Below are 16066 nucleotides of genomic sequence, written 5' to 3'. Positions count from 1 at the left end.
AGGGTACAAGTTCAGGATGACATTTTCCATGTGGGCCCAGCAGGATTTGCTCCTGCACTCATCCCTATCAGCACAAATTTTGTTTGTTTATCCACAATGTGTATTGCAGCATTTTCACAAAGTTATTACTCTGACAAGATTTGGAGTTAAAAAACTGATTGGGCTATATCTGTATTACGAGAGTGGAGTCAACGTACTTGTCACCACCTGTACTTCCCACATACTTAACAATGTCCTGATGAATATGTACAATAGTAATTACAAAAAAAATGAGGCACAATTCATATTTGCTAACTTCAAATAAAGAAATTTGTGACCACTTACAACCCTTAGAATCACTGCAAAGCCTGTGAATTCATAAATTGTCAAACCATTCCATAAAAGAAAAATAAACAAAAGGAGAAAGAATAAACAAAGCTAGAACCCCAGGAAAGAGAGCAACATCTCCCTGGCACAATTTGAGCTTTCTCAAACCCTACCTGTCAAGCATTGCGTGTGTGTGTGTGTGTGTGTGTGTGTGTGTGTGTGATATATGTGATTAAAGGTCGCCTTCATCTTCTCTGTCAAGAGCTGTGCCATGCAGGAACAAAATTATGAATAAGTGTTGACTGTAGATTACAGACACTCTAGCATAACATTCTCCCCTGTAATTATTATCCTTGGGTGTGAAATATCAATATTGACACAGGCGAGGGAAAATGAGTTCAGGGCATCGGGCAGCAGATACCATGTGTATGTCTTTGACAGTTCAGGAGGAGTACAAGGGTGTTATGACACACTCTAGTAGCGTGGGTCTTTAATCTTTGTATAGATCTCTGACTGCTTGTGTTATCAATGTTCACTACTGATGTCTTACTACCACTTTACCTGTTAATTGACAGCATTCGACTAATGATCATGTAAACTTGCGGAGGGTCAAATTTAGTAATCACTACAGCATCTACAGAAATCATCTGGCCGTATGTGACAATTCATTGTCAATCGCTGCGAAATTCTGAACTTACTAGGCTGAAGGAAAAGAGACATCAATGAAATTTAATCCATCACAGAAGCAGTCTTTTTTCTTCTGTCTATTCAGCAGTAAGAAAAGAGGTCCAAGAGCAACGATAACCACAGTGACTTTCAAAGCCTAACAGATGTAAAGACCAACTTTCCCAATCCCAAGCAAAAGCACAATACTGACATTTCCTCTTCCATTGCTCCATGTCTGCTAACCATATCTATTCCATCAATAATCTGTCTTTGGCACATTGTTGTACCCACAACTTCACAGCCTTTTTAATAGACAAATACATTTCTTTTTCACTAATATCTAACCCTATTGTACTTGATACATGCATAATTTAATCTTTGGTACAATATAAAAAGCAGCTTTTAGTTTCAAAATCATGATATCTCGCCAAAAAGCATAATAATGTAACAGTGAATCCTTGTTTTATTTGATGCCATTATTACACCATTTCAGGCAAAGATGTAAGGAAACAGTTTGTCTTTCAAAATCATGATATATTTCCTGGTGGTAATCTAATATGATTTCTACTTATCTATCAAGCTCATTCTCAATAAGGGGATTTTTTTTTTTTTTTTTTTTTTTTTTGGGGGGGGGGGGGTGCTACATAATACAAGGAAATACATCACTGCTCATGTAAGGGCATCCTACAAATTAGTACAATGTACTCTGCGCAGCATTTTACATGAACATGTGTGTCTGTGTCTGTGTTCATCTATAACCCTGAAGAAAAAAGTATAGGCCTAGTCAAAATATATCTAAAAGGTAGCACATTGCCGAGAAAAAGTATCTCTCTGACCATATCTCTTCATGATGATCATGGGGAGTCCAGACATTTGGCATGTGTGGTTAAATCTTGTTATGACCTCTAGCACCCATAGACACAGGAATTTAATAAACCAATGTCAACAAATGCGTGCCTATCCAACATAGAGCTCATCAAATTTTGACCACATTGTGCTTAGAGAAGAGTATTTTGTGTGGGGGATGAAAAAAAAAAGGGGGGGGGGTAGCATATGGCTAACAAAGAATCAAGTAATGTGCACAAATAATTAAGCTTTTGCATAATGTGTATGTCAGGTAATCACTTCAATATAAGGCAATGCCAGGATCACAGTTAAAGGAACTCACAAGGGAACTAAAGACAGGTGTATACAGAAAATAAAAGCTGTGTCGGCCAGAATCACAGAGACTGGGGTATGCACACAGAATTTAGAATGCGACTTCAAACTAAGACTTTGGATGAGAGATTGTTAATAGTGTAGAGTATTACTTTACACCAAGTCATATCACAATTTGTGAAGGGTATAAGACTCGGTGATAACCTTTTTCAGTACCAAAAAATATAACTGATACTAGGTAATACACATGCACATGCAATTAAACAGTTTGAATAATTGGGTCCATCTAAACTGAGTAATTTGAGGAAGAAGAAAAACAAACTACAAGATGCAAGTATGTGTACTGATTCCTTTTTCTTTCTAAGCCACCTGTGGGTCATGTGCCACGCTCCCCCTGGAGGCCTTCACATGCCGAAAATAATCAGATTTATTTTCAGCAATGATCACAAGCCTCAATGTAGGCACATCACAGAATCATACAGCCTACCATGTCAGTGAACACAATCCATCATGCTATCCCCATCTCTACTTGTAGCTTTTTATTCTTTCTTTTCTTTTTTGTTTAAATCTAGCCAAATTGCTGTAATCAAAACAAAGTATTCCACTGCTTTTTATCCCAATTAGTCACATGTGTTGAAAAATTCACACTCACAAAACTTGTATTCTCAAAGTCTAGGTGATACGTTTCTATCATTGCATAGCCGTTTCATGTCAGGAAATTTCAGAAAGTGTTGCCGGTGCACACGTGAATTACATGTGTCCCTAAGTGACTTCAGCAAAGCAAAGAAGCCCGACTAACAATACTGTCAATACCAGAACACTGAAAGTCAAAAAGAGAATTCCCTCTAAGCTCGCATCAAAATCAACAGCACTGAATAAATTGACCCATTATTCAACAATTTGATGAAATATCAAAAAGAAACAGTAATGTCTCAAAGTCTCCATTAGAACATCTAAATGTCAGTTAATGTTTCATATCAAACAGAAATCTCACAGCTGACACAATGCACACCCTGTGTGATGAGAATTACTGTGTGACACACTGCCATTATTTTTTCAGTCAATTTCGGCGATAATTCATTACAAAAACAAAACAAAACAACTGGTGTAAGTCTAAACTTAGCCTTTTACAAAGTTAACAGACATTTTGATTCACGTATTGGAGTCTCCAAATTGTGTGATGTTGATGCAAAAGTCCGATACTTCACTTCAATGTATCCACAGACCGAGGTAATAATAGAATGTATGCGCTTTGAGCACTCTACAGAGTGGATTTAGCGCAATATAAATTCATATTATTATCATTATCATTATTATCATTATTTAAATCCTTTGTGTGATTAGAGAGTCAAATGGCACAGAAAATCCCGCAGCATTTCAGAATAATTATACACACTATCCACAGTCCCTTGCACAGAATGGTTGACAAATCTGAGCCTATAGATGACTTGATAAGTCCTTGTTTGAGAGATTCCCTCGTGATTCACATACTGAATGAACGTAAGCAGGTATTCTCGTTGGTATGCCCCAGAATGCATTTTCGTTCATTGATATACATGTACTATATGTCATCACTGTGATTGATACAGGAAATCACATTCATATCCTATCATATCAGCTGAGGAAAAACATTAAGAGAGATGAAATGGATTTGATAACATTTTTCAACTGGAAATCCACCACCCACACTGCATTTTCTTGTACTTGCTAGAAAAATAGATTTAAGAGTGATATGTTTCTCTTTTTTTCTTTTGGTTTATTTCCCACGTAAATCAAATTTTAAAGAAAGAACCATAATTTTTTTTTGGTTCACATGCCGTAAATGTAATACCACGCTTACGCTCTCCCACAAACTCACACACAAGCACTCCAACAGAATATATTTATATTGTGTATATATACATATGCACATATTTACAGGTTTATGAGTGGAGAGAACATAACACAGAGATAGGTGGATACAGACTAAGTCCACTATTGCTACTCCCTATCACACTTCACAACACTAGAGCGCCTTTGTAGTCCTCCAGCTAGGACCGGATGGTACACACTGGGGGTTAATTCCACTTGGTTCTTGCCAGCTGAGGTGACATAAATGTTGGAGAAAAAAACATAACACTGACCTACTCTGGGATTGTACCATGGTTAGATTCCCATGCAGAAGGACTCAAGTCCAACATTTCTGGGCTTTTCACACTTGGAAAACGGTTTGTAGGGTGGGCCTGCATACTTGCATGCCTATGGAATCACAAGCTCACTCTCTGTGGATGGTCATTTCATTGTGACAGACATTTGATAGTGACAGATCACTTTCCACATTTAGCAGTTGTGCAACTGCTTATAAATAGGATACAAGCAAAGATCTATGTGCCTGGTGCTGCTAACTTGATTCAATGCACTTTCCTCTTGTACAGGCTTGGTTGGTTCGTTTTGCCCTCGAATATGAAGCATAGCTTCTACACTCTTTAGGAGGGCATTATGTGTACGAGACCAAATTTTCCTCAAGCTTCAGTGGACTGGCATGCAGGACGATGTCACACCCCATCAAACTTTGCCTACTCTTCACAATCGCTCACTTTCCCCCGTTCTAACACCCATGTTCAGGCCAACAGTGAATGAGGGTGAGCTTGACCACACATCACCCCAGAGAGCTGGCCATGGGAGTGTCTGTCTGTCTGTGAGCAACGTTAGGTGGAGGAAAGAGCCGGCTTGGCCAAAGTTTCACCCCGGTGGTTGGAAGCAGACCCACACTGGATGATCATCAGGATTTCTCTCATCGAGCCCCCTTGCACCTTTCCCTGAAAGCATGTGACTGCTCTCACCCTGGCAAATTTCAGTTCTGGCTTGCGGCGGGAATGGAGTACCCCTACGGTGTTAGCTGACCTCACTACACTGCAAATCGTATTCTAAGATGAGATACCTGCACACACTCTGCACACTTTCTCTCTATGCTAAGGTCAGAAGGGAAGGTCGGGGGTTTCCCCTTTTCTCTGACAGTTTACAGGCAAAAAGAAAAGGACAGAACAAAGACTTGGCGCGAAGTGTGAGAGGGGTGACTACGCGATCGTGTCCCACGGGAACGTGTCTTCTATCTCGTCATCGCCGAAGTCGGTGACGCGGGTGGTGATGGTTGGCTGCACTTGCCGCTGCATGTGGGGGTTGGGCGAGATGGACTGTGGCATCATGCGGGGGCTGACCTGGTGGTGGTTGGCCATACCCATGGGGGAGTGCGCTCCCAGCGACTGGTGGCTGCTGTTGGGGCTGAGCAGCTGGGGTGAGCCGAGGAGGGAGCCGCCGCCCCCACCGGCCGTCGAGTTGGAGATGCTACTGTGGGGGCTGTCGGAGAACGCACTGTTGGCTGGGGTGGGGCAAGGGGAGGGGAAACAGGAGAGAAAATTGAAAACACATTTCAAAATTGCATCTCATAATTGTACATTCATGACATTACTGATATGACATCTTGCAACCAATGCGTATTCTATGCTATGTAACTGCATCACAAGTAACAAGCAGGATACGTCTGTACCAGCAAATGATCTGATCATGCCATTCAAATTCATACATATTCCAACATTGCTTGTGAAAGCACAGCAACAACTCTTGAGCTACACAGAAATCAAATCATTGTTTCATACAATGTGGACCCTCAAACTCATAAATAGTCTCATAAATGGTCAAAGTATGCATTTGCCTTTAATGAAACTGAAAGCTAATTTTCACAACTGATATGATCAATAAAATATGTATATTCAATGTTTTCTTCCTTATGGATGAACTTATCAGTGCCAGATTACAGTTTAAGTGGCACTTCAAACCAAAAAACATGACATGTGTCATTATTAGCCAATGACTTATGATACAATACAATACTCTCTAGCATTTCCGTAATGTTAAAAAGCAGGCACATCAACCAGCAACCATGGGACACACATTAAATAGAAGTCTATAAATAGTCCACTCATAAAGGTAAGGAAGAATATCCAGTATGTAGCTCTATACAGTGCTCACTAAAATTTGATGATCAAAATGCAACTATTCCACACAGAAGTGGAAAAGGGCAAACAACCCAACATAATGATTTATAAAAGCCATGAATGGAGGCATTTGATTAGTATTAAATCCATAAATGGTGCTGGGTGTTTTTACAGCCATCATGTAATATGTAAATGACATCAAAATCCAATTTACATTGATATTCGACAAGAGTAGTCAAATGTGAGGGTGTATTGCCCTGTCACTCATTACAGCATAATTTTGTTCATATCGCACTATGAAGACACGTTTGTATAGCTAGCACAGAACTCTGGGGAAAACACGTATGGCTGACTGCTCAGAGCTCATCCACAAACCAAGTCGAGTGATATTCTGGGAAGATGAGTATAAAACGTATTTAAAAGAGAAAATTCGATTGGGTCAGTCAAATGATTGTGAACTGCTTGGTAAATGGTATCGAATATGACCCATTAAGACTCCCCCCACGGTGACATTTGAGCGATTCCCAACCCCTTAACACTAAGCTGCGTCCCAAATGTCATCTCACAAAGTTATTTCCTTCCAGCGACCTTATCAGCACCGCAGTGGCTGCACAGTCAAAACAGCAGCTTTGAAGCCACGAAGAATGACAGACAAAAAGGGCACTACATCATCACACACCACACAGTGTTAATTAGAAAGAAACAGTCTCCAGTTGACAGTGCATCCAAAGTACCTCCCTAAGGCTCAAAAGCACCTTTCGAAGGCTTCAGAATGCCAAGTGCACAAAATCAAACATGTCACACTTTTGAATGAAAGTAATGCAACCAAAGAATCAGCCAGTTCAGTGAGGGGGAAGAAAACACATAGTAAACTATTGAGGAAAATAATGAAGATGTGAATAACTTCTCTCAACACATATGGCAATAATTAAATCAGGATTTGGTGAACTTGGGTATCCGAAATTTTAAACAAAAGTGGCTGTCATGTGACTGACTGTAACCTCTTTTTTTAATATTCCATTTTTTGTAAAGTTCTTATATGAGCATAAAATGTTCACACCAATCCTATTTTGCCGGACAATTATTTTCTCTATCCTTTTTTTTTTTTTTTTTTTTTTGGGGGGGGGGGGGGGGGGGGTTAAATCTATCAATCTACATCAAAAATGTCAAGGGCATGAAGTCCTCACAAAACATAAAGATAAGGGTCAATAACTGCATGCAAATCCAAGGACTAAAAATGTGTTTTTCTCTTTCCAAAAAAGGAAATGACATAGCTATTCAGAAATCAGGAAGACTAGAGTGGTGTTTTGAGTAACTCAAAAGATCCTACAAGAGATGTGTACTTAAAACCATGTATGTATCATTCGCTTAAGTTCACTTTAGGTTTCACTGCAGTGCTCACAAAGCTCATGCAAATTAGTCTAATAGTATTCTTTTTCTTTTCCAGTCATGTTTCCTGTCAATGTAGACTGTTGATGGTATATCCTGCCTTTACCCTGCCTCTAATCTCTTACATTCTTTGTTTGATTCTTGCTATCACATTCTTCTCCCCTAACCCTTATCGAGTACATCACAAAACGATGAAAACAGAAATAAAGTCATGGAGAGTTGTTGCCTGATGCAACAGGACCATGTAGATTGATTTCCTCTTCTGTTTAAGATTTCAAGAGGCCAAACAATCACTGTAGAGTACATTTCATCCAAAATTTGCCGTAACTTTTGTTGGCTCAGCAGGTCATTTCACTATCAACTAAATGCGTTTGTAAATTTTCAACAGGATCCTTTTTTTTTTCTCTCTTTTTGTGTGTGTACTTTTTGTCAAAATTTCCAATTCGTTGTGGAAAGGATTTCAAACTGAGGAGCATCAATGAAAAAAACTTGAAGGGTATGTCAAATACAACAATATAAACAGCGCCGGCAGCAGCTGTTTTTAATGACGTTCACTATCTAACATGTCTCCTGTATGAAGAAATGAGATATTTTCTGAATTTTGTCCATGAAAATGGCTGATCCATTTGAAATGCAGTCAAATTTAATGACATTCACTATCTGATATGTCTCTTGTATGAAGAAATGACATATTATCTGAATTTTGTCAATGAAAATGTCTGAAATGCAGTCACACTTCTACCCCCTCTCAGCATACAAATACAAATCTCCAGATCTTATCATGTACCATGCAGCAATTACTGACTTATCTTCATTGTTGAGATTAAAGGGGAAGGCTAGTAACTGATCAGTGGGAATCAGTGGAAATGCTGGGAGATGATTGTTCCAATTCTTATGGGATTCATTCAAGAGTTCATTGTATATTTATTGTTGTGTGAAAATGATTTGCTTCAGAACGGTCTCATATTCAAGTAATGTGCAGATTAATGCTCCGTCACTGACCAGGGACGCTAACCTGAAAGCATCAAACTGCACATTACTTGAATATGAGACCATTCTGAAGCAAATCATTTTCACACAACAATAGATATACAATGAACTCTTGAATGAATCCCATAAGGGTTGGAACAATCATCTCCCAGCATTTCCACTGATTCCCACTGATCAGTTACTAGCCTTCCCCTTTAATTCTCTCATGAGTGTGTTGAAAACAGAGAAATACAGAGATCGCAAAGATCTATCCATCTATCTATCCCTATATATATATCCACATATCTATACAGATGGATATATGTAGAAAGAGAAAGAGAAAGACGGATATGAATAGATAGCAAGACAGATAGATGAATGGGTCAATAGGCATATGGTAGGATAGATGGTTATCATTAGGAGAGCAAAAGCACAACAAAGCACATCTAAGCTACCTCCTGTACTGCACTGACTTGTGTTGAGGAGCCCCGAGACCCCCGTCTGCTGGAAGAAGCTGTTCAGGGATGCAGCGAGGTCGGCAAACTGCTCCGGCTCCAGCGACCAGTTCTTGGAATCTGCTTGCTTCATGCTTTCCATCAGACCTGCGCAGTGAAGTTGGAGGAAGTTTATGCGTACAGTGCTAAGTTTCATCTGTGAACATCATACTGTGTAGCATCTTTGTCTCCACAGGTTTGCTTTGTACATTTCTACTGAACTGGTTGCTGCAGCTAGACCTGTACCATTGTACAGAAATTACTTCTTTACAGAAGTTACAGAAGTGCAGCATCAGGAAAATGTAAGTCTACACTGGGGTCTTTGCTGGTAGACAGAGGCATCAGCCATACCTCACTTGAGCCTTTTGTCTGGGCAAGTCAAAGACAGAAATACTACTGCATTGAATAAAAAAATTGCAATGAGTGGCAAAACATAGGAAGTCCAATGACCGTAAAATCAAGCGTCAGGTCAGACTGCATACCCCCCCCCCTTTTCCAAAGTGACAGACTTACACACAAAGAGAAGCATTCTTGCACTTTTATCAGGTCAAAGTCTACACAGAGATTTTTAAGCACAAAGTCTAGAGGTATCTTCAAGATACACACTCGACACTTAAGAGCAAACTTGGGGGGGGGGGGGGTTGTGTGTATTTGACAATAACTATATCACTTCATGACACTATTAGAACAATCAAAGTAAATCATAGTGTGACAATAAAAGAAAAGGTTACTAGTAAGTCAAATAGTATTCAATTCAGCATAGCACTCACTTGAGAAAACAAAGCAAATTAGATGGCAGAGGCCATAGTATTAGAAACAAGGAAAAGTAGAAATTACGCGGTGCGTAAAATATGTCCCCGCCGGAAGTAGCATTTAGTAGCAAAATGTACAATATCGGTAAAAAATCCAGGTCAAAGGTCAAAGAAGTCAAAGGTCAAAATTCTGTGTAGAAGTTTTGAAGCCCTCACCTAGTGCCATCACAAAAAGCAAACGGAATCGAAATCGGGTTAGAAATGGCGAAGGAGTAGCATTTTGTAGCCAATGTACAATATAGGTCAAAAATCAAGGTCAAAGGTCAAAGAAGTCAAAGGTCAAAATTCTGTGTAGAGGTTTTGAAGCCCTCACCTAGTGTCATCACATAAAGCAAACGGAATCGAAATCGGGTTAGAAATGGCGAAGGAGTAGCATTTTGTAGCAAAATGTACAATGCAGGTCAAAAATCAAGGTCAAAGGTCAAAGAAGTCAAGGGTCAAAATTCTGTGTAGAAGTTTTGAAGCCCTCACCTAGTGCCATCACATAAAGCAAACGGAATCGAAATCGGGTTAGAAATGGCGAAGGAGTAGCATTTTGTAGCAAAATGTACAATATAGGTCAAAAATCAAAGAAGTCAAAGGTCAAAATTCTGTGTAGAAGTTTTGAAGCCCTCACCTAGTGCCATCACATAAAGCAAACGGAATTGAAATCGGGTTAGAAATGGCGAAGGAGTAGCATTTTGTAGCCAATGTACAATATAGGTCAAAAATCAAGGTCAAAGGTCAAAGAAGTCAAAGGTCAAAATTCTGTGTAGAAGTTTTGAAGCCCTCACCTAGTGTCATCACATAAAGCAAACGGAATCGAAATTGGGTTAGAAATGGCGAAGGAGTAGCATTTTGAAGCAAAATGTACAATATAGGTCAAAGGTCAAGGTCAAAGGTCACAACTGAAATTCTGTGTAGAAGTTTCAAAGCTCCCATGTAGTGCTATCATATAAAGCAAACAGAATCAAAATTGGCTTATAAATGACAGAGAAGTAGCAAATTGAACATTTTGATCACACACGGACGCACAGACAGACGGACGGACAGACAGACGGACACACGGACACACACACGTACGGAGCCCGTTTCATAGTCACCTGCTCGAACTCGTTCGGCGGGGACAATAAACATTTCCTTCAACTTACTGTAAAAGTGGAAATTTTAGCGGCGTTGAAATTTTCGCGCATTTCGCGCAACCAGAAACTAGCGCGAAAATTACTGCACGCGAATATTTTTGCTTGCCATATGTTCCTGTGCGTGATGTCTGAATTCCGCAGAATTAAAAACACGCGAAACTCTTCTTACGCGGCCAAGGGCGAAAAATTACTCGCACGAAAATATCCACTTTTACAGTATTGAATATTTAAAGGACAAGTCCACCTTCCTAGACATGTGAATTGAGTGAATGCAGCAATATTAGTAAAACACATCATTGCAAGTTTGAGGAAAATCGGACAATCCGTTCAAAAGTTATGAATTGTTAAAGTATCTGCGTAGTCACTGCTGGATGAGAAGATTACTATAGTGTATGATGTCATATGCGTACAACCATATAAAGAAAATAAAAAGAGAATTTCACAAAACTTTACTTTTTGAATTAAGTGCACATTTCTTCGACTTGTTACTGACATATGTTAAGGGTAATATTATTCCCCCTGCCTTCTGAAAGAGAGAAGTCAAGTGTTCTTTTGTTATGCGAGAAAAGTGAGAATATGTTGAATTTTCTTTATTCTTTCTTTATATCGTTGTACTCATGTGACATCACAAGCTATAGTAGTCTTCTCATCCAGCCTTGAGTGAGCAGAAACTTCAAAAATTCATAACTTTTGAATGGATTGTCTGATTTTCCTCAAACTCTCAATGATGTGCTCTACTAATATTGCTGCATTCACTCAACCCACATGTCTATGAAGGTGAACTTGTCCTTTAATTCTTAGCTGCTGACACCTTCTGCTTTAGCATGCAATGGTAATCACCTACCCCTAATATGACTTTGTCTCAATAGACAGCAAACTAATAGTCAAATTAATGAATTGTTGCATCAAGTTGTTTTTATGGCAAATGATTGACAAATTGCCTTACATCACTGTAAAAAGGCACCAATTATTCAATGCTTTAATGATATCTATGATAACAAAATATCATGGGCATAATTGGTGCTTAAATTAAACGTCGATGTGGGGCAATTTGTCAATCTGTTGCAATAGTGAAATAATAACAATAACAATTTTGGAATTTGTATCATCACATGTCAATATTTTAAGAGGAAGATAACAATCCTAACAATAACATCTATCACGGATTACCACAGCTATCATTCGGAGAATCACTCCAGTTAATACATGTAGATTGGGTCAAGGGCATGATCAATCCTCTGAATTACAGCTCACTTCCTATCCAGATGACACATCCTTAATACCTACTTAGCTCTTGAAACTTTGAGAGCAAATGACATTACTCTTCATAAATAATGATTGAATGAATCAATTGGTAAAACACTTTGATATTGAATGATTCTCTCAGCAAAACCATAGCACACTACATTTAAAGAGAGAAAATATCAATAACGAAACAGAAAGAATATGATACAATGAATACCAAGAATGATACTAGGTCAATAGCACAATCAGGGTATGCAATTGTGTAACAGGGCAAAAATGAACAGTAAATGAGAAGAAATTAGCTATTGTCTTACCACATGTGATTACTGATGTCTTAGCATGCTGCATGTGAATTTTTAAGTCAGTTGGTACATTCTTTTAGAAGTTACAATTTTTTAAAGTGAGAAAGTCATGATTGCATACCCTGATTGTGCTTATCACCACAATGAATACCAAGAAACATGAGTCAATGAATACGATTCAAGAATGGTCCCAGACATATCTAGAATTTCAATTTTCTATTAAAGCAATGAAGGGTCAAATTTCATGAAGCTTTAACAGAGGAAAAAGTGAGTGTCAAAGTTTCTGCTTTTCTTTTCCTTCTTACCCGTCAATCACTTTCAGCAATTTGTCTTTTAGGGTTTTGTTTTCCATGCGGGGAACAGATTTTGGTATAAAATGACTGGCGGAGGCGGAGCTTACCTGCGAATTGCGATAGATCCAAGTCGGACCAGTTGTAGCTACTTGCAAACCGTACGCTCTCTTTGAGTAGGTCTAGATTATTCAGCCAGTCTGTATTTCCTGCTGGAAGATGGGAACCAATGGAAAAGAGAATGTCATGCCATTCTGACTCCTTAGCACTGGCGGCCCCACGTAGGAGAAGTCACGTACCCATCAGAAGAAGAATGATTTCCTGAGAATGCTATTAAACTTGTACTCCACTCTTTGGTGTGTTGGCTGGACAGTTTTAACTCTTGAGCCCCCAAAAAAAAATCTCTGGCTGCCTCTCTCGGAAAATCACACAACTGTCTACAACCACCATTGCATGTTTCAGTGTGTGTCTGTGTGTTTTTTTTCCAAATCCAATATCACTCTTCATTTATCACTAATGTATATGTATAAAATTCACTGTTTCTGTCAGTAAAAACAGGTTGACATTGCAAGAAACCACTACCGGTAGGTTCTGAACGGTTAACAGAGAATGCTCCCTCAACAGTTCCCTACTTCAAATCTTCTCCTTTTTGCTATATACTTTCCTACAAGTAATATAGATTTTTTGAGTCATACATTCATTCTACAGGACAATCTACAGTTACATTAGTGTATATGCAATGAATGCTCCGTGACCATGAGGTGCCCATCTTCATGGTCACCAACGACACAAAGAATCCATGCTTGAGAGCCTCGGAACAGAAACAGCAAAAATTGTATGGCGAGAATAAAGATCTCCCTGACTTCCTCTTCTCTCATGAGAATGCCTATTGCATATATCCAGTATTCCCTGCTGGAACGAACACAGTGTCCCACAGTGCGCTTACAGTGTGTTCACTCAGTCGACTCTGTGAACACACTGTGTCGAATCCTGGACCTTCTGTTTACACAGTGTGTTCACAGAGTCGACTATGTGAACACACTGTGATCACATCATGGGACTCAGTGCTCACATTATTCAAACGTTCAACTTAACTCTGTGTTTCACACTGTGTTCTTTCTAGCACGGTTGCATTTCATATGAAATCTATTCCAACTTTGAAACCAAACTGCATACATCCAACAGTTTACCTGTTTCTTTCCTTTGATGTGGTATAAATGTTTATATGGATATTGAGCATGACAACATGATATCTTGCCATTGTATACACTGTATCTACAGAACAAGGAGGATAGGATGACACTAGACATACTTGATAATGTCTAGTCTTCACACACAAACACACACACACACACACACACACAAAAGAATGAAATATACAAAAAGAAGAATATATACCAAAATGTGCCTGCCAGGATATCTCACAAAACGGTACAGTTAAATATGACAACATTCCCTTCGAATATTAATTTCAAAGATGTTTAACAGTCAGAATTCATCTCCTTTATACATCATATGACAGAATCTGCAGAGAGAGAGAAAAAAATATTGTCTTGAAAAACACAGTCATATGACTGAATTAGAATCAAAATGAGTTGTATTCCATCTATCTGACATATCTCAGTAGAACCTGAAACTGCCAACTGTTGAATGTCGACAGGGTTAAGAATGAGAGAAATTTTACAGCTACATGTACTTCATGTGACTGTTCGGCCAAACTCACCTCCTAACGAAAGCTGTAATTGCGACTGTTGCAACTGTTGTTGTTGTTGTTGTTGTTGTTGTTGCTGCTGGTGCTGGTGCTGGTGATGGTGTTGCTGCTGCTGTTGCTGGTGTTGATTGTTGTTGAGAGATGATATGCTGCTGTGTGAACTGGTGAAGGATGCTGGTTGTAATGTCATGCCCTGCCCTGAATTTTGCAGTTCCAGTTGCTGCTTGTACTGCGCGATGATGTCTCCCACATCTTGCCACACACAAAAAAAAAACAAAAAACAAAAGACAATCAAAACATAATAAAAGATAGGGGTCAATAGAAGAAACAACTTGTGAGTCTCTATGGGCAAGGCAAATAACATAACCAAGCTATTGATGGCAGATCAGGGCATGAACAAGGGTGAACTACCATATGTTGTACATTAATTTTACACTGAATACAGATTTATCCTGAACCCAGAATGAGAATGTAAAATGCAAACATTGCAGTATGATATAAAAAAAATAAAAAATACTTATAGACTTTCCTTTCTTGTATCAATCTCTGCATGACATTACAATTATCAGGACCATCAGGCCTGTGAGAGACATTAACATTGTATGTTTCCAAGTACCCACTGAGCGGAGAGCCTAAAACAGGAAGTCATAAAGTGAATGGTACGTACATAGATTATGGTAGGCATCATGGGTGATTGCAGTGATATCAAACTTGCATGCAGATCGTTTGCAAGCATTTGCTGGTGGTACGGGGCATGGGAGCAGGATCATACACACATGGAGACACCCATTACACCACACAATCGACATCCATATCACACTCGCAACTGCAACAACTAAGGGAGTTTATGATGACATGCATTAAATAGTGATGACAGACAGCAGTTGATCAGTCAAAACCACTGCAGACATGGGACTAAGGGAATGTGATGTCAGAAAGACAAGACAAGACAGACAGACAGAGGAGAGAAAGAGAAGGGTACTGGTCCAGATAGGAGTTATACGTCCACTTCTCCTTCCCTCTCTCTACCCTTCCCTTCCCTTCTCGCTCTCTCCATCATCCTTTATCTCTTTGGGGACATATTTCTGACATCACAAATTAGATCATATCCTCTTTGGTTTGCTACAATACTCTACGACTGGGACAGTATCCAGATCATCGGTATTGTTCCACGCGACCAAGATTTCCTCTTACCCTTCTTTTACCCTCTTACGACTACCTCGAAACAAAAAGCAATCAATACAATCACCCAACAAAATTATGTGATATTTCAATGCAACCATTGCACTGAGGATAAAAACACAATGCTAAATTTGTAAACTGTGCAGCTTTGCAAAAATAAAAAATATACATATATTTTCCTATAGTTCTACTATTGAAATCCAGGTTGTTTCTTCTTATTTTTCATTAAAAAAGAAATCACATTATTGATAAATTTTAGTTTTCTATACTCTCATTATCACATGCTTTCAAAGATAACATATTGCTTTAACATGGCAGCTCAAAGTGTTACTTCCTTGCATGTCACGAAAATACATTAATTCTAGGATTCTTGCCTTGAGCACGTTCTATTGAGGACATTTATAACCCTGCGGCTGTTGTGACATCATAATTGAGGTCATATCTTTC

General features: G+C 39.0%; 1 protein-coding gene across 1 annotated transcript in view; it reads right to left on the bottom strand.

The window, feature by feature from the left end:
* Positions 1-5018: 5018 nt before the first annotated feature.
* The window catches only part of LOC139720987 (forkhead box protein J3-like), a 42016-nt gene continuing 30968 nt past the window's right edge, over positions 5019-16066 (bottom strand). The window contains exons 6-9 of the mRNA XM_071632319.1: positions 14450-14689; positions 12837-12935; positions 8918-9064; positions 5019-5488 (exon numbers count right to left, since the gene is read on the bottom strand). Coding sequence (XP_071488420.1) covers positions 5187-5488; positions 8918-9064; positions 12837-12935; positions 14450-14689 — 788 coding nt within the window. The 3' untranslated portion in view covers positions 5019-5186. The remainder of the gene's footprint in view (positions 5489-8917; positions 9065-12836; positions 12936-14449; positions 14690-16066) is intronic.

This window comes from Diadema antillarum, unplaced genomic scaffold (assembly GCF_040938485.1).
Source record: "Diadema antillarum isolate AM-2024a unplaced genomic scaffold, OU_Dant_1.0 scf00000136, whole genome shotgun sequence".
In the NCBI taxonomy this organism is placed as follows: domain Eukaryota; kingdom Metazoa; phylum Echinodermata; class Echinoidea; order Diadematoida; family Diadematidae; genus Diadema; species Diadema antillarum.
This window is presented reverse-complemented; position numbering and strand designations above follow the sequence as displayed.